At 42.5% G+C, this 25,412-nt stretch overlaps 1 protein-coding gene across 1 annotated transcript in view; it reads left to right on the forward strand.

Moving 5' to 3' along the window:
* grm5b (glutamate receptor, metabotropic 5b) overlaps positions 1 to 25,412 on the forward strand; it is an 83,863-nt gene that overhangs the window by 51,729 nt on the left and 6,722 nt on the right. Inside the window, exons 6-14 of the mRNA XM_050067536.1 lie at positions 11,184 to 11,419; positions 12,153 to 12,274; positions 13,063 to 13,187; positions 13,289 to 13,457; positions 14,899 to 15,025; positions 19,538 to 19,655; positions 21,284 to 21,470; positions 23,031 to 23,189; positions 24,413 to 24,538. Of these exons, the coding sequence (XP_049923493.1) occupies positions 11,184 to 11,419; positions 12,153 to 12,274; positions 13,063 to 13,187; positions 13,289 to 13,457; positions 14,899 to 15,025; positions 19,538 to 19,655; positions 21,284 to 21,470; positions 23,031 to 23,189; positions 24,413 to 24,538 (1,369 nt within the window). The remainder of the gene's footprint in view (positions 1 to 11,183; positions 11,420 to 12,152; positions 12,275 to 13,062; positions 13,188 to 13,288; positions 13,458 to 14,898; positions 15,026 to 19,537; positions 19,656 to 21,283; positions 21,471 to 23,030; positions 23,190 to 24,412; positions 24,539 to 25,412) is intronic.

Below are 25,412 nucleotides of genomic sequence, written 5' to 3' on the forward strand. Positions count from 1 at the left end.
AGTGACCTATTGGCAGCGCAGCTTCAGATCAGATTCAAATATTTTGCCAATACAAAATCTGTGACCTCATTTTCCCGAGCTCAACTGATCTCTCTCAGTGATTACAGAACAATCCAAATTTGGACCCTATTATAACAGCGCCGAAATTGAAATGCATGCCTCCACTCTCTACACTCTCATCAAACATGCATCGTGACCAAGCGCAGCACAACTGAGGTCAAAGGAAAACAATAACACAAATGAACATTCACTTTAAGCTGTGGAGCCCCACTGTGGTTCATTTACTGATCAAATGTTAACTCAGTTTAATTCAGATGAAATGCTCCGCAGGGATGACCTTGTTTAGTCGTACAGATGTAATGATACATTCAGCTCTTGATTTGGTTCTATTTACAACACAGAGCTCGCGCATCGATACAGTCACAATACTTTTTACTGTGACCTTTGTCAAGTTCACCTTTTTTTCCTATTTACTTACTTCTGAGTTCCACCATTCTTAGACAATTTCATGAACTCTCTTTACTGAATCACAACATTTAATAGATCACTGATCATCAACTGGTGGCCTGTGGGCCACATATGGCCCCCCAAAGCTTCCCATCTGGGCCACAAAATATTAATGAATTCAGAAAATGTGAGGAGGAAATAAACATGTTCTGGCATTTAGCATATCTAGCAATGTTTTCTTCCTATATTGAAGCAACCTCTGAAACAACTGAGATGGACATGATGTTAATAGCAATGATTTACCCACCCCCAATTATGTGTGCTTCTTTCAGGTGCTAAAGATGTTAAAAATCCATCTGTCAGCTTATAAGTATTGACGTGCGGATTAACCTAAAGCCCACAGGGCAGCTTCAGGTATGCTCACTAGAAAAAATCTAATATTCTGATAATCAGATTTAGTTATAAATAACTAAGAAACACGTGCAATAGTCCACTGTCTACGTCGTGTTTTGTCAGCCCATGCACACATGCCAAAGCACTCAGTCCTTGTCTCAGTCCTCAGTCCTGACTATTTTGCTACTTTAATGCATCAATTTGGCAGTTTGCAGGTTTCGTCATGTGGTTAATTAATGCATATTTTGGTGTGGATTGTATAGGAAAAGCTGAAACAACTTTCACCATATCATTACGCAAGAGTGGGGCCAAACTCATAGCACTTACTTAAAATGTATTTATTTTCATTCATTCATTTATTCTTGAATCAGGGACTGATTTTGTTATAAAGTTGCATAATTGCCTAGAGTTGGTTCGTGTTCTCACGGCAGCATTTACAAGCGGACCAGATCAAATGCCTTGTGCGAGAAAGCTGCTCTTGATTGGTCAGAATTTCCAGGCGGGAAAAATCCAGGAAGTAAACAAAACGCTGAAGAAGAGAACACTTGCAAGATAAATGTGACACTTTCTAATGTCACAATGGAGGGACAACTACGCAGGTTGATTTTAGCGCTGCTCATAGTGGACTATATTGCTGTCACTGTTCATTTTAGGCAAACCATACAGTTTGAAAACGAGGTGCGGCTCCAACTAGAAAACAATGTTTTGATGCATTGGATGTGCTGAATGTGCATATTAAGGCAGTACAGGAGGAGGTGCACATTAATAATCCTCCAGGATTGTAACATGGACATGTTTAACACAAACAATGTGTCATGTGACTGCAGTTGGTTCGGATCGAGGTCACAACACATTCTTGCCACAAACGAACCGCATCAGAGTTCGTTTGTAACCGGACCAAGACCACCTCTTCAAGAAGGTCTCGACCTGTTTTTTTGGTGCACGCCCAATTGTGATGGCTGTGTTCACACCTGCCCAAACAAACCTAGGGGGCAAACAAACTTGAGTTTGATTGAACCTAACCAAACAGTGCAGGGGTGAAAGCACCCTTATCCACTGACCCTGTTAGAGCTTGTGGGTGTGGTGCTGGAGCCTATCCCAGCTGACATTGGGAGAGAGGTTGCCAGACTATCACAGGGCTGACACATAAAGACAGATAACCATTGATGCTCACATTCACACCTACGGCCATTTTAGAGTCACCAGTTGACCTGCATGTCTTTGGACTGTGGGAGGAAGCCACAGAACATGAAGAAGACCCACACTGACACAGAGAGAACAAGCAAGCTTCACATAGAGGGGCTCCCCCAACCTGGAGTTCGAACCCCCCACCTCAGGTTTGAACCAGGAGGTGACAATGCTAACCAATGCTAACCACTGCTGCCCTGTAATATATGCTAATTAGGTCTAAACTTTTGTGAAATGTGAAAGTCTGGCCCCTGCAGTGTCTGCTTGGACAGATGTAGTTGATGGCCCCTGTCTTAAATGCAGGCCCTCTCCCTTAAAACTGAAGAAATAATAAGAATGAAAATTTGTAGCTCATCATCTTCATGAATACACAGAGACTAACAACAGACAGGAGTCTGGAATCAGAGGAAATCGAGTCCCTGGTTTATTTTGAAATTAGTCTGAGGTGTAAAGCAAAGAGTTGCTGCTTGTTGTCACAGCAACAGTCTTTCAGAGAATTCGTCCATAGACTTGTCACAAAAGAGTGAAAACCCACAACAGCAGTCAAACTGAGTCAAGATCCACTTTGCTTTGTGCCTAAACGCAACTTCTTTTCTTGAAGAGAGAGACTCTGAAAAAGGTTTGCCACAGCACTCTCTTTTACTTTGCACTGCCATTGATAGAGTGATCGGTTTAAATGTCTTTTCACACATTTTTGTATGGCACGCTTGTTCAGTTGTGATGATAGTTGTTTGCACTGTCAGTTGCAACCATTTTAAGAAGGGGTAGACACCAGAAAGTGTGTTATCAAGCGACAAGTTACATAAAAGATGGATTTGTTTAGTGCTTTTACTACTCCTGTAGCCAAATCCCACTGGCCGACTTTTGCTGGAATTCAAAGAGTCAAAAACTTCTTGCTTTACATGGATTTCACAACCAAGAAAGAACTAACTGAAAATTAATAATCACTCGCAAATGAGTTCCAGTTTCTATTTATACTGTGAGTGAACAGAATGGAAAGGCAATTGCCCCAGGCCTCAGTATGTAGAATTGGTTTGTAGAAGTTCTGCTTAAGGTAGTGCGTTGGCCTACAACACTGGCATACTGTACTATTATGCAAATAGCATCTCCAATATTGGTAGAGACGGGCCGTCTAATGTTAATTGAATAGTGAATAGGAAAGTGTGTGTGTGTGTGTGTGTGTGTGTGTGAGAGAGAGAGAGAGAGAGAGAGAGAGAGAGAGAGAGAGAGAGAGAGAGAGAGAGAGAGAGAGAGAGAGAGAGAGAGAGAGAGAGAGAGAGAATGAGAATGTGTGTATAGCTGTATGCATACACTTAAAATCCAGTGCGCTCTAATGAGACACAAAGTACAGACAGCAGGTTGAGCGTGGGCTGGAAACCATGGCAACGGCATTGGGCTCTTAGACATGTAGAGACAGAGAAAGAGAGAGAAAGAACCAGGATGTCATTAACTACAGTAATATTGACCAAGAATAGAGTGAGTGATTGATCAGCCTAATTTTTGTTGACACACACTCATAGGGACTCATTGCCCCCCCTTGCACACACTCACACACACTCCTTCTATCTCTTAGCTCTCTCATTGACGTATACATTTACCCTGAAGACATCTTGTCAAGCCGTTGTCTTGCGGCAGCATCGCCCACACAGTTACACCCTGAAAATGTTGCTCAGTAAACATCTGTGTGTGTTTTTAATGTATGTTTGTTGCATTTGGTTCAGAGTCCGTACAGCACATGAGACTCAATAGGATGTTTATTTATGTTTTTTAATTTAGAGCAAAGATTGTATGCAGAGGACTCACCAGTGCACCTTTTAGTTTTTTATGATTGGGGGCAGCTTCAAAATGGGCTGGAAGGAATCAATTATCATACATTATCAGTGTTAGGGGCCCTTGTCAATCATTGCCAATCACATCAGCTCCACTCATCCCTTTAAAAGCTGTGAACTCCCCACCACCAATTACTGACACTTCATAATTGAACAAAGAGTTCACTCTTCTGACTGAGAATACTAGCATAGAGCTGGTGATGTACCCTGAAGTGAACTGCAGTTAAATAAACATTATTGGAGACGCTGAAAGGCTGCATATTATGATTTGTATCCATTGTGAGTGGTTATGAGATTGAAACACTTATTAAACACATGTGCAGGTAAAGGGTTTTGTTGTAGTACAGTTATTACAAAAGACCTATTTCGAGCACTTATTTGTGTTCAGCCTTGACACCAAGATTGCAGTTTTCTGTTTGAAAGACAGTAGCATTCAACCCCTACTGTGCCTCACCGCCTACTTGACGCAAGGCGAGTCACCAAGATACCAAACAGGCGCAGGTGAAGACAGACCTCGCTGTGTGTTAGAAAAAGAGCCATGCAGCGTGCACTGTCACATCTTACATGTTTGAGGTTTCTTTACTGAGGCTGGTAGAAGTGCAAACTGTCCTGTATCAGTGATTCTTGCTTTCATCCAGCTATTCCAGAAAATTCACTAATGAGGATTTAAAAAAAAGAAAATAAAAAATCATCCTTAAACAGAAGTCACTGCATGATTGTTTATGATACTTTGCCCAATTAAGCACAACACTGCCTAGAAAACAGAACCACGAGAACAGTTACTGACTCACATGTAAAAATAAAAAAAAAAAACCTCAAAAATGCAATGTACTGTTGTTATTTGTGTGTTCCAACGTGTGTGGGAGTCACTGTGTTAACTGGGAAATTATTAAAATCACATTTCTTACACTATTTGTGCTAAACAGAGAACAGAGCAAGTATCATTTTCTGTGATTGTACTGGAAAGCTTACGAAACATATCACTTCCTGAAGGGGCAATTAGAATTTGGTGATAAAACTCAACATTTATTTATTTTTCTATTATCGCTGATGAGTATCTTTACTTATTTAATTCTGAAATTTGATCACGGACAGCGTAATTCAGTGAGAGTGGAGCTGTTTGGTGAGACAGTGAAGGTCACCAGTTAGGTTCAAAACCTCTGCAGCACAAACAGAGTCGCTTATTTTGACCTTCAAGTGGTGATTAGTGAAGGTGTGGTTGTGAGTGTATTTGTGTGTATGGTGCCAGCGTTGCTTGTCATTTTGGCCTCCGAGGAGCTGCAGGTGTGACCTGCTGGGAAGCTTGCCAAACAGATGACAAGTGGAAGAAAGGAAGGGATGAGGGCCGGACAAATAGTGAGTGTAAAAAGCCCCAAAAGGTTAAGAAGAAGAAAAAGACGTAGCACAAGAGAGACAATACATACTGTGCATGTGTTTGAGTTATTTAAGATGTGTGTATGTGTTGTGTGAAGAAAATGAGAAAAACAGTGCAGATGGATGCAGTGGAATGTGACAGGACGGGGAAGATGAAGGGTAGAAAAGGGTAGAAAAACAGTGAGGAAGCTCAAGGGAAAGCTGAAGTTGTTAGTGCGAGAGGGCAAGAGAGACAGCTGTGAGAAACAAAGTAGAAAACTATCAACAGGATGAGAAAGTGCTGATTAGTTATCATCGATTGTTTACGTTTTCACTGCCTCGTTCGTCAATCTCTTTGATTTTGTCTTTATTTTTTTCTTCTCTCCTCTTCTAACTTTATTTCTCACTCCTCCACTCATTGTGTCTCATAATGTCAATACAACATTATGTGAGACACAAACTTGGAGCGAATATGCACATGAATACCCCAAATCCTGTTTATTCATCCCTCAGGGGAGCTACTGATTGATTCATTGTGAGGACATGCAGTGCAATGATTGCGCTATGCTGCTCTGCAGTGGACAGTATCCTCTGCATGATGCCAGACCCAAAAATGGTCAATGATTTGAGAAACAGTGTGGATTTATAAAAACTACAACAGTCAATGCTCAAAACTATTTTAAGGCCCATTGATTTGCTTTTTGCCGCAAGACTCATTTTGCAGGGAGTTGGCTTTAAGTCAAGACAAAACATACTGTAGAACAATATGTGCCAAGAATCATCCAGCTAGTTAAATGAAAAGTAATGTACCAAATGCAGTGTTACTGCAGAAGGCATGAAAGCACCTATAGACACATTGATAGTTTATGTCTAGGTGACAGCACATAAGAATAATAAGTTTGTAGACTCTGTGGAACAGGATGTAAACTCTGGTATCAGATAAACCAGTGGTTCCCATTAACTTGGTCTCATTCCGAAGGCATCAAATACCAGTGCTTGGGCAGTTACTTCCGCATTAGACACAGACGAAAAAAGCAGTCCTCTCACATCGGTTTGATTCGTGGCTGGTCACTGTTATTGTGTATGGGCAACTGACAGCGTCAGAGGGGAATGCAGCTAGACAACAATGTAAAGCCCCATTTCCACCGAGCAGTACGATACAGTTGAGTTTGGTTCGCTTTTTTTCCATTTCCACTGTAAAAACTTGTGGATGGTACCAATGGAACAGTTCTGTACTGACCCAAATTTTGGTCACCCCTCTGTTGGGGTACCTAGCACACAGATCTGGTACTAAAAGGTAGCCTGGTTCCAGACCATAGACCCCGCCCACTCAACTGAGTAGGCTTGCATCTCTGGTCTGGCATACTGCAATGAATTTGCAATTTATCTCGTCCAAACGATGGACGGACCAATGAACGCCGGGGGTGGGGGCGGGTCTAGCGATTAGCCAATCAGCGCCACGCTGATGTCAAGCTGTACGCCGGTGGGTAACTGGTGAGGATAGCAACAATGGCGACCGCTACAGATCCTACAGACCACATTAACGATGCTATCGAGGTATTTCGCCACTACTCGCGTTAATGGAGGACCAAATTAAGGAAGCTGCTAAACTGGATTTAACGGCGATGCAGCTGGGCGTGCACGACGACGGAGACATTTTAAACGGGCAATGCTCGCTTGTTTTCGGCACCCCCGAGGCATGGATACTAATGACGTCAGATTCTGGGTGAGTTGTTGATCTCTACTGATTGGTTAGGGAAAAATCAAATTCCCTCCCCCTTGTAAATCGCCTTCAATGCAGACAGTCAGTACGTTTACATGCACAGTTTAATTCCACTTTAAATCGGAATGAAAGGCCATTCCGATTAAAAGTGGTCATGTAAACGGTCATTCCGATTGAAAATTAAATCCGATTAAAGGGGGTGGTTTAATCCGTTTGTCATTCCGAATGAAAGAATTTTGTGTGCATGTATACACTCATTCCTCTTTAAATTCATTCCGGTCTTTCTGCGCAAAGAATCCATAAAAGGCCAACATACTTGATGGATTAAGATAAAAGGGGGCCACATTTAACAACAGCAAAACTATATCCAAACAATCAAAGTCCCACACAACTCGTGCAGTATAATCCAAGTCTCATTAACCAGTTGCATGCTCAGTGCTTCCCAAACACGTGCATTTTTCCTAAAATCTTACTATTTACAACACTTAAGCATTAACAGTTTCAGTCTGGTTCGTTTACTGGCGAGGAGTTCTGCTGTCACTCACCATCCCCTGTCTCTTCCTGGCCAAAGAACAAGCTGGGAAACGTTTTAATGGAATGCACGAGCAGAGTTCAAACACATGCGCTTGCCTAGGTGCTACTCATCTGTGCGTGAGACTGTTTATGCAAAGGTGTTTTGAATGTGATTGGAAAGTACTAAGCGTACAACTGGATAAATGAGACTTGGATTATACTGTGCAGGTTGTGTGAGAGTTTGAAGAAGGTGTTTTGATATAGTTTTGCTTTGGTTAAATGTGGCACCCTATGATTTTAATTTTCGATTTCCATTTTCAGGTAATTTGTTCACAGTGCAGGCATTTGAGAAAAATACTTTTTTTTTAAGGAATTAAATGTAACATGGGTTGAGTAATTGATACACAAATGATCATTTTGAAAATAAAGTATTCCTTTAATATGAAGTCTGCTTGTGACCCATCACAGTGGGTCATGGCTGCATATTTCTACGGGCTATTATCATGTCAACCGATAAGTGATGGCGTCATTTTTAGGCTCAGAGAAGTCAAATTAGACGATTTTTTTTTTTTTTTTAAAGCAGAGATCACAGGAATGTCTGAATAAATAATAAAATGAATAAAATTTTGTAAAGCAAATGTTTTTTTCAGGCGGCATGGCGATGCAGTGTTCAGCATTGTTGCCTCACAGCAAGAGGGTTCCTGCTTTGCATGTTCTCCCTGTATCAGTGTGGGTTTTCTCGGGGTACTCCGGCTTCCTCCCAGTCTAAAGACATGCAGGTTAGGGTGACTCTGAATTTTATTTAGAATTAATTTTTCATTCTTTCATGCAACATCTAGTTTTTCTGAAACATATTTTAAGCCCTAATAACCAAAAGAAATCAGTTAACACACTTCTGCTCAAGTCTGTGTCCACTAAAGTGGCATCTCATCACTCATCTGTGACAATAAGCCAAACAAGCTTTGGCGACATAACCTTTGCTCAACCCCCAACCCCGTCACATTTATTTGGATGGTTGCAGCCATGGTATATCATATAATGGATAACCATCTAGAAATGCTTCCACTGTGATTTATGACCACTGCTTAGAGGCAGAGGGTGACAAGAAGAATGACAGAAGTAAAGAAGAAAAAGAGCAACGCTTAGAGAGACACAAATGGTGGCAGACGGGGAAGGCAGTTTACACACACACACACACACACACACACAAACACTTTGGGTCTCCAATCAGACTGAGGCTGGAAGGCCTGCTGTAGGAGAAAATGAGTTTTGTTCTCTGGAGGCTCGGAGAGAGAGAAGGAGGGAAAGGGAGAGAGAGGGAGAAAGAAAGAAAAGAAAGAAATAAGAATTTCCACAGGAAGAGCTGAGGATCATTGTCCTGCTTGAGGCCATGCTGGCAGTAGTAGAGAAGATTTGTCATTCACATCCATTTCTCTCTCTTTCCCTTCCTCTCTTTATCTCTCCCTCACACACACACACACACACACACACACACACACAAACACACTCACTGCCATCTGTGCTTCCTTGAGGAGCAGTAAACTCAAATCTTCCCCCTTAAAAAATGCAAACTACAGCGATATGTCTCCACAGTTTGTCAGTGTGTGTATTGTGAGGCGGTTATATTCGTCTTGCTGGTGTCTGACGGGGCACGGCTGCTGAGCTGCAGCCAAAATACTCCATTTGACCTAGATCATCTCGGCACCCGGCTGGTGTATGTGTGTCTGTGCGTAGTGTTTATGCCTATTTGTCAGCGATATGATGAGTGTTGGACGTTGCCTATAATGATGTAAGAGCTCCCTCCCACGTGTCCTCTCCGCTAATCATTTTGTTTGTGCCTCCTCTTACTGGTTTTCTCCCTGATTTGCTATTTCTGCCTCTCTGTCTCTCGCTCTTCTTCCCCATCTTTCTGCTGCTCATTCTTTTTGTTTGTCCCTTCCTCCGTGAAAACTGGAACACTCGCCAAGTAAATGTGTGTGTGTGTTTGTGTGTGTGTGAAATAGGGTTTATTTGTTATGTTGACATATTGTTGCCCTTGCACTTTACCTCTCAACCCAAAAATGTAATTTCATCCAGTAACAGGCATGTCAGCTGTTCACTGCACGCACACACAAACACACACACAACACCCATAGTTGTGCATTGTAATATAAGCACTATAAAGACAGCTTAGCACTCTCCAGAGGCTGACCCACTCAACTTTGCATCTCTGCACATTATAATGTACTGTACACACTCACAGAGGGATGCCCTGTAAAAGTTCCCCAAGGCAGCTCACCTGCCAGAGGGTCCCTTTTGGACATTAGAGGCTCTCTCACAAAGACAGGGGCTTTTAAAACAGTAATAGGGTCCAGATAGGGTGTAAAGGCTCAAAGACTTTGCCGCCAAACAACTAGACATGCACCCACTCTTGTCGATGTGCCACCCCACAACACTTCACGCCACTGTCCTATTTCCAGCTGCACCGCGTCTGAAAAAACACGTTTTTGCCCCCGCTCGCACCCGGCTTGTACAGCTCCTGTGGCAGCTCGACTACTTTCCTCACCTCTTGCTGTTACTGTTTCTCATATGTGTTGAGGAGAAAGTAGATGCTGAGGTAAAAGATATCATGTGCTACACGACCCACAATCCTGTCATTATATAGACAATGACAAAAAGGGTATTGCCTGGCAAGTTATCTGGAGGTTAGCACTTCAGGTGAGAAATCAAGTTTAATTAAAGCTGCAAGCAGCCATGAACGTGCCCTGGCACCGTCACTCACGTTGAGGGTACTGGCAGGATGTTGGCTGATGCTGCTGTTGGTTTTTGTGAAAGTCAGACACTGCACGCAGGAGTGAGATGGTATATCCTTCATAGAGTGTGGGTGCTGAAATGACCTATTTCACATTTGGTACTTCTTTCTGTGTCCACTATGGGGCACAGGAGAACATACTAATTATGCATCATGTTTCTGTACATCAGTTGCATCATGTAAATCCAAAGATAATTGTCTGACAAGTCATACTTCCTGTTTGCAGTAAGTGGCACAATCACCATGACGTCTTATTTGCATGTTAGTAGCTTCAGTCCTGGAACATTATAAAACAAGGGAAATTTGGGGCAGGTTGAACAAGGTACATGGAAGCTACAACAACTTCCTGTTTTTAGGCGAATAAGGTGTCACCACGGCAGTGTCCTTCGATTTAAACTCACAATTCTCACAGGTAAGCGTCAGGAGGATCTGGTCACCGTGTCGGACAAGTATGTCAATGTATAAAACATGTCATTTCCTGTTGCCAGTAGGTGGCGCTATGTCTGTAACTTAATTTAGGCATGTAGATGGCATGAGGCTGGGACAGATTGGACAATGTATGCTCAAGTTACAACAACTTCATGAAAAATGGCCGCCACAGCACAACAACACCATTTGACATAGGCTTGGCGCTTGACAAGTGTCATATGACATGCTGCATTGTAATGACAGTGTGTTTTACCTTAAAGGTTTGCCACTGGGAGGCTCACCCTTAGGCTTCTCCACAAAAAAATACCTCTGAAAAGCATAAAATGTCTAATCAGGTTCTATAAACGGCTTGTGCAGTACAATCCGCACACGTATTTGGAAATAATCAAATGACTCCACCACATATTCAGAGGAATCAATGCAAATTTTGTTTTGATTGTGAAACAGTGGAGCAGGTATTTTCATTTTTTGAGTTTGCTAAACTTTTATACTTGTCTTTCCCTGTGTTTCTTTGCAGCGACGGTTGGGCGGACCGGTACGATGTAACAGATGGCTATGTGAGGGAAGCAGCGGGTGGTATTACCATCAAGCTCCAGTCGGCTGATGTAAAATGGTTTGATGAGTACTACCTTAAACTTCGTCCTGAAAACAACCTCAGGAATCCCTGGTTTCCGGAGTTCTGGCAGCATCGCTTCCACTGTCGACTTAAAGGTCACCCGCAGGAGAGCAGCAAATACAACCGCACCTGTAGCAGTGAGTACAGACACACAAAAACATACAAGGGCAATGGGGATAAGACCTGAATGTTACCTATTGAACACCTGTGGCAGTGAGTATGGACAGAGACGACCCAGTGTTTTTGAGTTAGTACTTCAGTTTTGACCACGACCATCTGGGGTACAGAGAAAGACAGAGGCTGCATTGCTTTGGTTCAACATAACAAGCTACAGTTACGATCTGCACTTTTATTGATAGGCTTTCAGAGTGGCCATTATTAATGCAAATAACATACAAACAGACTGGCTGAACACACACACACCATATGGATGCACACAGCTTTCCGGTTCATCTGGAGATATCCCTTGTGGCTGTGAGCGCACCCTCCCTTTACTTCTTTGTATTCGTCTCCTCCTCTCGTCTTTCTCTCTCTGTTTCATTCTCTCCATTCATAGGCAAAACGGTGTGCGAGAGCTGCATCAAAGGGAGTCATGTCTCATGTATTCTAATGAAATGGGACGTGAAATACAAATGAACAGGACACAGAGAGAGGCAGACAGAAAGAGATGTGGAGGTGGGAAGCGGCCGATGAGAAGAAACGAGAGGAAAGAGAGCGGTCTTTGATGTCAGGGGAAAAAAAAGCATGCTGTGTTTCATAAAACTAGAGGGGAAATTAAGAGTTTCTCTGATATACCTGCCTTTCTCTTCCCACTCTTCCTCACCAACCCAATCCTCCCTCCCCCCCGACTCTACCCACCCACCTCTGCAGAGCGAGAGTCACTTCGGCAGCAGTATGCACAGGACACTAAGATGGGATTTGTCATCAATGCCATCTACTCAATGGCATATGGTCTGCATAACATGCAACGGGCGCTCTGCCCAGGCTATCAGGTATGTACTGTTCTGATGGATGAATAGAGGAACACTCTAGGACACAGCAAGGAGATAAAGGAGGGAGATGAATGGGGGCAAAAGAAGGTGCCAGCTGGGTAATGCTGCCATATTATATTTGACCTTGTTACCATGGTGGCTATTTTTGACTTATTGTCGCATTATACACTTCACAAGAAAAGTGCAAAATGGCAACCTGGATGATGGCGTAAACTATAATAACATAACTAATTAATTATGTGCTGATTTAGACGGAAAGGTACGAAACTAAAACACATTTAGCTCAGACAGAAAATACCGAAGAAGATACATAAGTGCTGCTTAACTTGTACAGATTATGGCTCACATTCGTTGTAACTTTGTGGTAATGACTTCAGATTTTCTCCTTGCAGACATGTAAACTGGAGTGTAATATTATGGACACAAGGGTTCAATTCTGACTGAATGTCATGAGATGATTCAGCTTGGCACCGCTCACCATACATTCAATTTTCATTAAACTTGGGGGGATGACTCATCCTGTCTGCTGGTGTTTAGATCGCTTCAAGTTTATCTTTATATTATTTTAGTCCAACTGCACAGTAATTATAATTTGAATGTACTGTAATGAAGCTGAGATTTAACTAAAGAAATATTTTACTGTTCATGTTATTTGTATTTTATCAGCGTGAATACAACCATCTCCAAAGTTACTTGTGCGCTCACAAAACTTACATGAAACAGTGATTGTTAAGCTCTGGGTCAGGGCATTTATGTTGGATATGACTTGATTGTTTATGTATTTTAAGGGCCTGTGTGATGCCATGCGACCTATAGATGGTGCTACACTGCTGGACTTCTTGATGAAAACCAACTTCACAGGCGTGTCAGGAGAGGGCATCTTATTTGATGCAAATGGAGACTCACCTGGCAGGTACAAACTGTAACTGTAACAGAGCTGTCACATATTCGATAGGTGTATGACTATGTGGGTGTTCATGTGTCGGATGTATGCTGTGTACCTCTCATCCACAGGTATGAAATAATGAACTTTAAAAAGATGGGGAATGACTACTATGACTACATAAATGTCGGCAGTTGGGACAACAGAGGCTTGAAGATAGATGACGATGAAATCTGGCCCAACAAAGACACCATGATCAAGTCAGTCTGCAGTGAACCCTGTGACAAGGGACAGATTAAGGTAAGATTACTCATACAGATAAAATGTCAGCTTACATAGAGACGAACGCAATTAAGTTCCACCCACTCCAGAGAGGACAACAATCCATTGCTCTCCAGTGACTTTGTATTGCATGAAGGTATCTCATAGTCACTTTAGTTTGCTAGCAGACAACAGAAAAATGCATAAAGCTTCTGTGTGGTGGAATGCATGACCAACAGTGTGAATAATCCAGAATGTAGTCTTATAAGATGCCAAACTGAAAAACTGAACCATTAAGAAGACAAATGTGGATACAGGCAATTAGGTGGATGGAGGAGGACAATGAGATAGAGAGATAATATTGAGTTTGTCAGTGTTCCTTTTCCTCTCTGGAAGACATAGGGTGCTGAAATAATCCTTTGACATGCTGAAATCTAATGTGTTGAGCTAGCTACAGGCATTTTGCCAGCGTCTCAGCCCCTGGTTGCATGTTGTGGCAGTGATTATTTTCCCCTCCTTTGCAGTCAGTTAAAGTTAAAAAGGCAATATAGTCAATCCAGCACACTCCCATAGAGTATTTACTTCACCAACGTATCCTCATTCAGTGGTTCGTATGATATCTCAACCTAGTCTCACTCCACAGTCATCGAAATCCAGTCCTTGGGCAGTGACTTGCGGCATCAGACACTGACAAAAAAGCCGTCCTTTAACTTCAGCATGACACGCAGCCGGTCGCTGGTACAGTTTCAGATGCTTGTTGACGTCAAGGAGAAACGCAGTGGAACGAAAGTTAAGGTGGTGAAAGTTTCAGTAGGATGGGCATGACGCATGGTGCATGGGTCCAACAAACACCGACCTTCACCTGGGAGAGTGGTGTTCGTTTCTTGTAAGACTATAAAGCCAAACCCTGTTCTTTTTTCCTAAACCTAACCATGTGCATTAGTTGCCTAAACCCATGAAGGATAAAAAGGAAATTTGTGTTGTTGTACCGGCGTAGTTTATTTTGAAATATGTAAACGGTAAATTTCCTGTGAGAAAGGAAGTGTATTTTGAAAGAAGACAATGCATGTAACAGGCAGAGCTTGACACGGCATCCCAGAACGTCAACAACCAACGCACCAGGGTACCTTTCACGTCGTATCTGGACTTGGAAAGTCCATGACCAAATGTCAGTATGTGACGAGGTTAGCGTGAGAATGTTTTGGATATCGTCTGAATTAGTGGACTATAAATGGTGACCTTACCTGTCTGCTTACACATACTTTTGCTCTTTATACTATGTTTTTACTCTTGTCTTTACTCCCGTCAGTTTGGTCACGCAATCACAGCGTTATTGATTACATAGGTTATATACGAACTACTGGCTTATATTATATTATTAGTGGAATAAAAGGCTCCAGTGGCTGGTGCCCATGAGTTGCAAGCATGCACTACACAAAGGTATGGGTACTCACACAGACATGCATTCTGTCCCTTCCAGGTGATTCGCAAGGGTGAAGTGAGCTGCTGCTGGACGTGCACTCCCTGTAAAGAAAATGAGTTTGTGTTTGACGAGTACACCTGCCGAGCCTGTGAACTGGGCTCCTGGCCTACAGATGACCTCACAGGTCAGTGTCTGTGTGTTTGTGTGTGCATTCCCACATGTTTATTTATAATATGTAAATGCAATCGCAGAGATGTTTCCACTCTGTCAAGACAACTCTTGAATAGAATCACTGCAATGAGCACATGAAGCGACAGTATTTGACTGTGCTCCTGCATGAAAATGCTGTAATACTGATGCAGTAGTGAGGCTCAAAGGAAACTGTGCAGTGTATGTGTGTGTGCATGTGTGTGTGTAGGGTCATAGGGTAAAGGATGTTTAGTAGAATTAGATAGTTGTGTTTTTCCTGATACAGCAAGCCATTACAGCATATTTTTTATACAGTAAGTCCTGTACCAGTAACATTAGAAAGAAAAAATGAGAAAATTTCTCAGTTTCACCCTCCCCTCCCCTTTCTTTCTCTCATCCCTTTAATTTGTTGCCAACATGGTCACCAGTGTTTTAATTATTCTGCATCAAGAGCAGCTTTCAATGCAAATGCACTTCAGTTGCAATGAAAATTTATTTCCTCTCCATTGCGTTGGAAGCGGTTGGATATTGCCTTGTTATGCTTTCAGCTGCTCATTATACTGCTTGCTAGCTCCTCACCAAGCTCAATGATTAAAACATGAATCGAGCCCTGCTGAAAATTCAGATAGAGCTTCACTGCCAGCGAGAGAAGCATCCGTACACTAAAACAGGGAGCAAACCCGTGAAAAAATGACAAAGAGAAAGTTGGCAGTATAAAAAAGGGGGAGAGAACGAATTGAAAGAGTGATCAGGGTTACCCATGTATTACTTTGTGTGTGTTTGACTGCATGCACATGTGTGTGAGTTCTTCTGTGCAACTCATTTCATCAACAATAAGTGCTGCGTGTTCCCCAGCGAGGCTATATGGAACAGTAATAATGAGGTGTAAACAAACTGCTTGCCCTGTTCCTCCAGCAGACATTTTGATCTCTCTCCCTGAGGCCAAAAAGAAAGAGAGATGAAGAGAGGGAGAGATAAAGAGGCAGAGGGAACAGAGGAGAAAGAGCAAGGTCTCAGCTGGCAGGGACAGAGGTACAGTGGGTGTGAAAACCATAGAAAGCAACGGGAGAGTTTTGGTGACAGGAATAGAGCAAAAACAAGAAAAAAGAGAGCGAGAGGAAAGAGACTGAGAAACATGAAGAAGAAGAAAAAGTGAGGCTGAAAGAGAAAAAGAGCGAGATGGAGATAAATACTGACAGAAGCAGCGGCCAGGGAGAGTGAAAGGAGCAGAAAAAGGGAGGATTAGCTTTGGGATTTGAGCCTCTCCACTGATCAGTAAAGTTCCACAGTTTGATTGTAAATGTTTGAAAGAGTTTGCTTCAAAACTTTATATCGACTGAACCCTCCAAACGCTCTCCCTCCCCCTCACTGCAGCAGTTTGGCCCAGGGTCAAACACAACACCATTTCCTGCAGATTTCGTGAACTAATTAAGTATTAAAATGCCGATGTAGCCGATGCTTTTTCGACTACTCTGAGAAAAACCCATGAGGAAAACACTGATCTGGGATTTTCAGCCCCAACATCTAGATTAATTTGAGCAGGATTAATTGGAGCTAAATTCTCAGCAAATGCTTCCTCCCACCTTGCATTTTCATGGATGGGTGGTCCTCACCCCTCATTGCTAGGCAGGACAGTTACTGTAGTGCTTGTGTCTTCAAGAGGGGATATACTTAAAGCTACAGTTGGTAACTTTTATAAAAAAGAATAACTGCAATTGTATTTGCTGAAACCAGGGGTGTAAATATAGATAGTGCAGGCAGTGCAATTGCACAGGGGCCCCTGGAGTGGAGAGGCCTGTAGAGAGATTAGTATTCATTTAAAAATGGTGCCATTTGCTATATATGTCCTCAAAAAGGCAATCCCATCTTTGTCAAAGTTTTTCTTTTTTTTTAGAAAACAAATTGAATAGTCAGTAGCTATCGAACACAAAAATATTATTATATTTCTGTAAGCTGTAAAATCTATAAATATACTATTAAACAATTAAAATTGTTAAGTTAAATGAATAATTTCTATAATGATGATGAAGTCTTTGATGTGACGAGACCATATGTGCACAATAGCGTACACTATGGGGCTATCATAATAGCATACATGACTTCAACAGGACTACAACGAACTATAACGGGTCGCATGCCGGTGACGTCATAGGTGATAGAAACATGGGATTTTGACTGGCGGCAGAGCTCTTCACACACGTAAAGTGTAAATAAAAACAGATCAGTTGAGTCTTTCCCCTTTGGATGAAATGGCCAGTCAGGCTACATGCTACCGAGAGAGTTTAAGAGGTCCTGATCGCCTTCGGTACGACGAGAAAGTGAAAATGATAGCAGGTGTGTGCCCTTTTCAGCTGCCAGCCTCTGTGTGGACGAATGACCCTTCATTCATTCAATTCATGTCCTGTCGATTCATTACTTAACATTCATTAGAATTAGCTTCTTGGCTTTGAACATCTCATGCTATTGTTTGCTGATCAACTGACTTTAGATAGCTAGCTAACATTAGCCAAATAACCTATGATGAAGTGCCTGCCACAGACATAACGTTAGATGTAGTGACTGGCTGGATCCCACAGCTTTCCGTCTTTACCCTGCCGTTTGATGGCTGTGAGCCACAGATTTCTTCTTTCCCCAATCTTCACTCTATCCAGGGGCAAAGCAAATCGCAATTCTGTTTTTTTTTTTAATTGTTTGCTGTGCAGTGAACAATGCAGCAACTTTTTGGCATTATGAACTCCTAGCTGCGACTAGCGTCTCTCCTGGGTCGAGTTCAAAACTTTCACCCAAAAGGGCCGTTGTTACGGCAGTGAGTGATGCTGTGTTGAAGTCATGTATGCACTGGGGCCCGACGTAACTACCTCACACCACTGTGTTCGGCTGTAAAATGAGACAGTTGGTCTGGCTGGTGGGCGGTGCTTGGTACTTTGATTGACTAATTCCAACATGGCGACTGGGTCACAAAGTTTCTCATTTTGCAGCTAAACAGTACACTAAAATATGTGTCTGAAAACATACTTGCCGATTTCTTCTGAAAATGACAAACTGGCAATGTTGTAACAGAATGTTGATTCATGTATGATCAGCGCTGCACAGTTTGACAGTTTGACCGTACACGAGCAGTGACTGATGTAATTGACGGCTGTGGTAGAGACTCCTCGGCTCGATTCCAGCGAATGCCATTAGAGGCAGCAGGAAGAGGAGGGACATGATTTTTTTTTTCACAGACAATCCGTCTCATGTGCTTCTTTCAGAATATAGTGACAGTTTCAAAGAACACCAACTGTAGCTTTAAGTATTAAAAAACCTCCATGATGTTAAACAGTTACATTTTCATACAAGTAACTGATTTTGTTGTGAAGCTGCTCTATTTTGACATTTTGCATGGTTTATGTTATAAAATTATTGGACAGATTATTTTGTTCTAGACACACTGCATGTTGTTCAGTACTCTAACACTGTTTACATCATGATTTATATAGATTTTACTCAGTTTTAACTGAAATGGCACTTTGAGCTTTTCAGTGATGCAAGCCGGCAAGTGAGCCACATCCTCTGCAGAGTGCTTGCGCCTGACTTATTTTCTGTCTGTTTGTTTCCATCCCCTTGGCTCCCATTTAGCAATTAGGCTGCTGTTTATGCCCCTAGACCTAACCACTTCACTGATTTGATAAACTTTATTGACCGTGTTAGAGACAAAGTCATTAAATTACTTGAGTCTTTTATAATGACTCTTACTCTCTCTGTGATTCACATTACTGTATGAACAGGTGTGTGTGCTTGCAGGCGTGTGTGTTTGTGCATGTCTGTAAGAGAGGGTTACAGTAAGGGCAAGGGAGAAGCAGGGAGATAGAGAGAGTTAAGATGGGGGGAAATGTGAAGAAGTATCGGGACAGAAAGTTTGTTAAAGTGTCTACATGCGTCCCTGCTGCTACAGTATGTCTAGACCAACCAGCCAGATAATTTCAGCAAACGTGAAGACGGTTCATAATTAGAACTGTCCCTTTAATTAATGACACTTTATCTCCCTGCCTAGGAGGAAGACAGAGATGGAGGGAGGGAGAGAATTAGGGAGAAAGGTAGGAGGGATGAGGATGAGGAGAGATAAGGGAGATATTAGGGGGAAAACAGAGGGACAGTGATGGATGAGGCATTACAGAAAAAAAGAGAGTGACAGGAAACAGATACAAAGATTGAATGATGAACACCGAAGGGGAGAAATAGAGACATGGATGAAAGTGTGGAAAATGGAGAAGTATGTATTGCAAGGTCAAAAGGCAGTATGATGTAAGAGGCAAAGAAAGAAGTGTAAAAGGAAAATCTGCACTACAAGAGCAACAGTGAAATAGAGATTGATAGAGATAAAGATACAGTTAAATGTGTGGCAAAATATGACAGTCTTGCCTAAAGCTTACTCTGTATTATCATTTTGCTAAGCTTCACACACATTAAAGAAGTCTTTGATTAATTTTGTCTCAAGAACTGCATCTTTTCATTCTTCTATGCCCAGGCTGTGACCCAATCCCAGTGGAGTATCTGCGGTGGGGAGATCCTGAACCCATTGCTGCTGTGGTCTTTGCCTGCCTTGGTCTAATGTTCACCTTCTTTGTCACTGCAGTCTTCATCAGGTAATCATTCTCTCATCTGTCTTAGAAAATATAAGAGCTGAGAAAGACAATTCAAAACCATACCTACTCTTTTCTTAAAGCTGTGATAGACAGTTTTATTTATTTGTTACTCTGCTTTATTGGGCAAAAATCCCATAATAACCCTTGAGCATACTGCAATTCAAGTAGTATGGGAGAAAACCAGACTTCTGAACCTTTACTGGGCTCTGCATTTAGGCTTTAGAAAATGTAGGCAGTGACTGTAGACTTTGGCCTATCACAGGTCATTTCAGAGAGAGGGCATTCCTATTGGCTGCTCTACAAAGACAAATGCACATGCACGTCTCTTCTGTAAAAGCTTGATTCAATGGCGGAGAATCCTGCAGAAAAAGTTGCTATTGCAGCATTGGCAACAACTGCCTACATTGTCAAGCAACCAAAAAAAAGTCTAAAAGCAAGTCTGACAATAAATAAATAAATAAGTAAAATTAAACGTGTGTCAATATTGGCAACGCATTTCAGAGATGTAGAGAAAATGTTGATAACAGTTGGAAGAGAGTTACTGCCCCAAGTGAGGGAGTTCAAGTATCTTGGGGTCTTGTTCATGAGTGAGGGTAGAATGGAGCGTGAGATGGATTGGCAGTTTGGCGCAGCATCTGCAGTGATGCGGGCACTGTGCCAGACCATCATGGTGAAGAGAGAGCTGATCTCATCTACATCCCAACCCTCAACTATGGTTATGAGCTCTGGGTAGTGACCGAAAGAATGAGGTCACGGATACAACTTTTGGTTTCCTCCAAAAGGTGGCTTGGCTCAGCCTTAGAGAGAGGGTTAGGAGCTCGGACATTCGGAGGGAGCTCGGCATAAAGCCGCTGATCCTTTGCGTCGAAAGGATTCAGTTGAGGTGGTTCGGGCATCTGATCAGGATGCCTCCTGGACGCCTCTCATTAGAGGTGTTCCAGGCATGTCCAACTGATAGGAGGCCTCGGGCAGACCCAGAACACGCTGGAGGGATTACATATCTCATCTGGCCTGGGAATGCCTTGGGATCTGCCAGAAGGTGCTGGAAAGCATTGCTTGGGAGAGTTGCATCTGGAATACTTTGCTCAGCCTGCTGCCCCCCTGACCCAGCTTCAGTTAAGTGGTTGAAATTGGATGGATGGATAGTTTTGGGTTAGGGATGCCAGCTGTAGCCAAAGGCTCACATATGCTGCCAGTTCAAGTTCATTTTAATGTAGCTAGCTAGTGTCACAATTACAGTGTGTCCCTGCCGATACAGACCACCTTGATGGGAGAAGTGCAGGCAGCAGCTCTCGAGACGGACCCCAGCTAGCAGCTGCAGCAACCAGCGCCAGGGAATGGACAGTCCTGACTCCCCAACTCTGTTGCTGTTGTTAGATCCAGTGCTGTGGCTGGCTGCTGCAGTTGCTCGGTGACAGTTTGTCTCCGAATTCGCTGCTCCCCTTTTCCCAGCAAAGCAGTCCACAGTGGATCAATGAAGCAGAGCGATATAGGGAGAGAGCTCTAAACTGCCTACCCCAGTTTTAACCACTGTGCATGTTTAAATTGTATATAATCTGCATTTCTGCATGTCTGTATGTTATCCCTTACATTTATCTGTGCATAATTGTTTATTTGGATGTGTTTAGGTTCCGGGACACCCCAGTAGTGAAATCCTCCAGTAGGGAGCTGTGCTACATTATACTGGCTGGGATCTGCCTCGGATACCTGTGTACCTTCAGCCTCATAGCCAAACCCCATGTCATCCACTGCTACCTCCAACGACTGGGAATAGGCTTGTCACCTGCCATGAGCTACTCTGCACTTGTCACCAAGGTAATGTCTAAGGATCTGTGGAATAAGTATGAGATGTAGGGTGAAGCAGTTGTGAGAGGTGTAAGGCTAAAGGAGTTACATCGAAAGACATGGAACACTCCTATCATTAGATCTATGCTAACTTGCCTTGGTCATCAGTGGTCTGTAGTGAATAGCCACAGAAAAGCCTCAGATGCTGGACAGTCAGCACCAGGGATACACCTGTGGGGGGGCTTAATCAGAAAGAAACTGGGTTAAAAACAGGGGCTGTAGTTGCTCAAAAGTGCAGATTTGTACTATAACATTACAAGCAGGGCCAGTCTGCCTAACCCTGCCCATGGGATTTTTCAAATGAGGGCTGAGGGAACAGGGAGGTAGGATTCAATGATGGCAGCGAACTGCAATGTCCTTCCCATAAAAGAATATCTAGAGCGTATCGTACTAGATCTTGACTACTGTGTGCAATATCTTTTAAGTTTTTCTTACTAATACATCTACATAAGGACAGTAGCAGCAGTGTAGAAATAAAGAAAGCAGATGGTTGGAATTTTTGATACAGTGACCCTCATTTACCAAACCAAAGCATGACAGAAAACTGGTCTGCATTTGTCATGCAGATGTGAGTGGAAGCTACGATCAGATCTCACGTCAGGTTTCAGCTCGTGTATGCAAGACTTGCAGTGCATTCATTCATTTATTCATTTTCCATAACCACTTATCCTGTTGGGGGCCTAGACAGTACACCCTGGACAGGTCACCAGACTATCCCAGGGCTGACACATAGAGACAGACAACCATTCATGGTCACATTCGCACATACGGCCAATTTAGAGTCACCAGTTAACCTAACCTGCAGTCTTTGGACTGTGGGAGGAAGCTGGAGTACCTGGAGATAAATGCAAGCTCCGCACAGAAGGGCTCCCCAATCCCACGTTCAAACCAAGAACCCTTTTGCTGCAAGATAACAATGCTAACCACTTCACCACTGCGCCGCCATTTGCAGTGTGATACTGGATACTGTGTGTTATGTACTGTACTGTCTGTTTTGTTGTACACAGGACTACTGTCTATATCTCAAATCGCCCCTCAGGGACATTAAAGTTTACCTTACCTTACCTTACCTCACCTCACCTCACCTTAGTAAATCTGACTGAGTTGTAGAATTGTTATTAGACCATATTCTGACTGGCATCCAAGTATTTGCAGCCGTATATTAATCACTGAAAAATGTATAGCCGCCATATGGACTTGGGACTTCATTGTTTCCATTTCTGGCTAAGAGAAGTTTCTCCTCTTGGCCGAATTACATCTTTCCATGTCATAAACTTGAGGGGCCAGGCCTCTAAACCAAGAATCTATTTGGTTGGGATATGTAATTGACAGTTGTTTTCAGTGGCCACATTTATCGACACCTGATCGTTTATACACTGTCATCAGCAAGATAAGAACCTTTCATGAATTGCACATAAATCCTATTGTTAGATGATTTCTGCACTCAAATCTGAGCTGGTTTGTATGACAGATTGATAAATGAGGGCCAGTATGATACTTTACTAAATGGTATTTGCAATCTGACCCCAGACAAACCGCATTGCTCGGATCCTGGCAGGCAGCAAGAAGAAGATCTGTACAAAGAAACCTCGCTTCATGTCTGCCTGTGCTCAGCTCATCATTGCCTTCCTCCTCATACTGCTGCAGCTGGGCATCATCGTGGCTCTCTTCCTCATGGAGCCACCTGAGGTAGGCGAGAGACAGAGAAACATAAAGGCGAATCAAGAGCAGAAGTTACCTTATAATTAGGCCTGTGATCTCCATTGAGTCTGTTTCTATTAAGTCACTTATGTTTTTAAGACCATTTGACCCATACAGTTGTAGCTTATTTGGCAGTAGAATCTTGAATGAAGCACTTTTCTTGCCTTTATCCAAAGTAGTTAATCAGTTCCACTCTATTTGTCATTTTTGCCAGCAGACTTTAAGTGTTGATCTCAATTTGGCAGCGTATTGAAGGGAATTGCTAGTTTGTGAAATTATACTGCTTCCCCACTCTATTTTAATGCCACCCTTGTCACATACAGGGTGTTTACATGGACATGAATAACCCGTTTATGAGGCGTATCCCTTTTTATAATCCTATTTATTCAAGATATGGTGTTTACATGAGCACAGAGAAGTCAGGTTATGATTATTCCCCTACATGAAATATACTAGTGACCTAGTTACTGATTACTGCAGTTTATTTGCGCAGGGACCTGTAATGTTTATGAAAACAAATCAGCAATGGGAGATGAGAGCGACAGAAAATACTGAACACCACACTATGCAATTTCTTCTCTGCTCTGATTGCTAACATTAGTCTGCTCTGACCATCCACTGTCTTTCTCTCTTAATCACAAATGCACCACAAAACTCAGCTAACATTATTCCTGAAAGCAGCTATGCTCCTCGAAATAACACTGTCCTCCATTTTGACCAGTGCTGTGTCTGCCACCATGTAGGAAAGGGGAGCAATGGATGAAGATACGCAGCCTCTTTCATTACCGAAAGACTTTAATTTGCTTCATTGCTGAAGAAGTGAGACACTGTCGTTGCCAACATTGTTTTTATTTCTGTTACACGGCTAAAGCCATGCCTGTGCGGGTAGTCAGCGGCTCTCAGAAAATGTGGTAAGGTGTGTACATGCAGCAGTATCCCAGTTTCTTTTGTAGCACTCCACCAAGGATATTCACTTTTCTCATAAACGGGATAAGGTCTTATCCTGGTTTCTGAAAAACGGGATATGGTGTATACGTGCTTGAACACTTTAAACTGGAGACTCCAACAACCTGACCATAAATGGGTTTATTTATGTCCATATAAACACACTCATATCGGCAAACATTATTTAGAGTTTTTCGTTTTGCTTGTAGCATAAACTTTGTAAAGCTTTTTATCATTGACTTTTATTCCTCCTCCGTCTTCTGTAGGTGATTCATGACTACCCCAGTATCCGCCAGGTCAACCTCATTTGCAACACCACTAACCTGGGTGTGGTCGCTCCGCTGGGATACAATGGCCTGCTCATCCTCAGCTGCACCTTCTATGCCTTCAAGGTACTGGCTGAAGTGTTTGTAACTATTGTGATTCAGTGTCGAGTATGATTTAAATGAAACTATCTTAATGGATATCTCAAGCGTAGTCCTTATTTGTAGAAACATGTACTCATACTATGTTGAACGTGCTTTACATAAGAAAGGTCACACAGACATAATGTAAAAAGCAATGATTGAAATGCTGTTTGTTTTTGGTGCTCTCCAACTTTCAACAGCAGTAAATGAAATTCTGTTGAACACATTATAAAGTCAGTGTTTGATTATCAGTGGCCTGCAGCCATCCATTTGCTGCAGTGTGTGAGAGCAGAACGGTGAAAGGAGACAAACGCTGAAATACACTGCACATCAGGAAAATAAATAACCTATGTTTATGAACACAGCAGCAGAAAAACAATCCAACTAACCAGCACATAATGGTGAGGGTAGCGGTAAGGCAAAGGTGTGTAATAGTGTTAACAGTGTCACTTCTGGTTCTGTAAAGGCCTGTCGTCCAAAGCTGTCAGTTTCTTTTTTTGTGTTATTTCCTAATTTAAAGGGAAATTTCCGTTTATTTCAACCTGTCTCCTATCGTCCTAAATTTGTTTCAAGTGACTAGTGACATAAAAATAATAGTTAGCATGTTAGCCGTTAGCCTAGATACAGCCGGGGCGCATAGTAGCGTCAGACCTGTTAAAACGTGAGTGAAAGGGCATACTTCAAGTGCAAAGTTAGTCCACTAAACAAGCTTTTTTTCCACAAAGACCGCCTCATATCGTTAGGATAAATGTCAGAGAACATATAGAAAACGACATGTAAACGTGTTGTCTTACCTTACCGGTGTGCTGCCATGTTTGTTTACCATTTAGCTCTGCTTTCCAAAGCGCAGCCGAAATAT

Source organism: Epinephelus moara, chromosome 2 (assembly GCF_006386435.1).
Source record: "Epinephelus moara isolate mb chromosome 2, YSFRI_EMoa_1.0, whole genome shotgun sequence".
Taxonomy (NCBI): Eukaryota; Metazoa; Chordata; class Actinopteri; order Perciformes; family Serranidae; genus Epinephelus; species Epinephelus moara.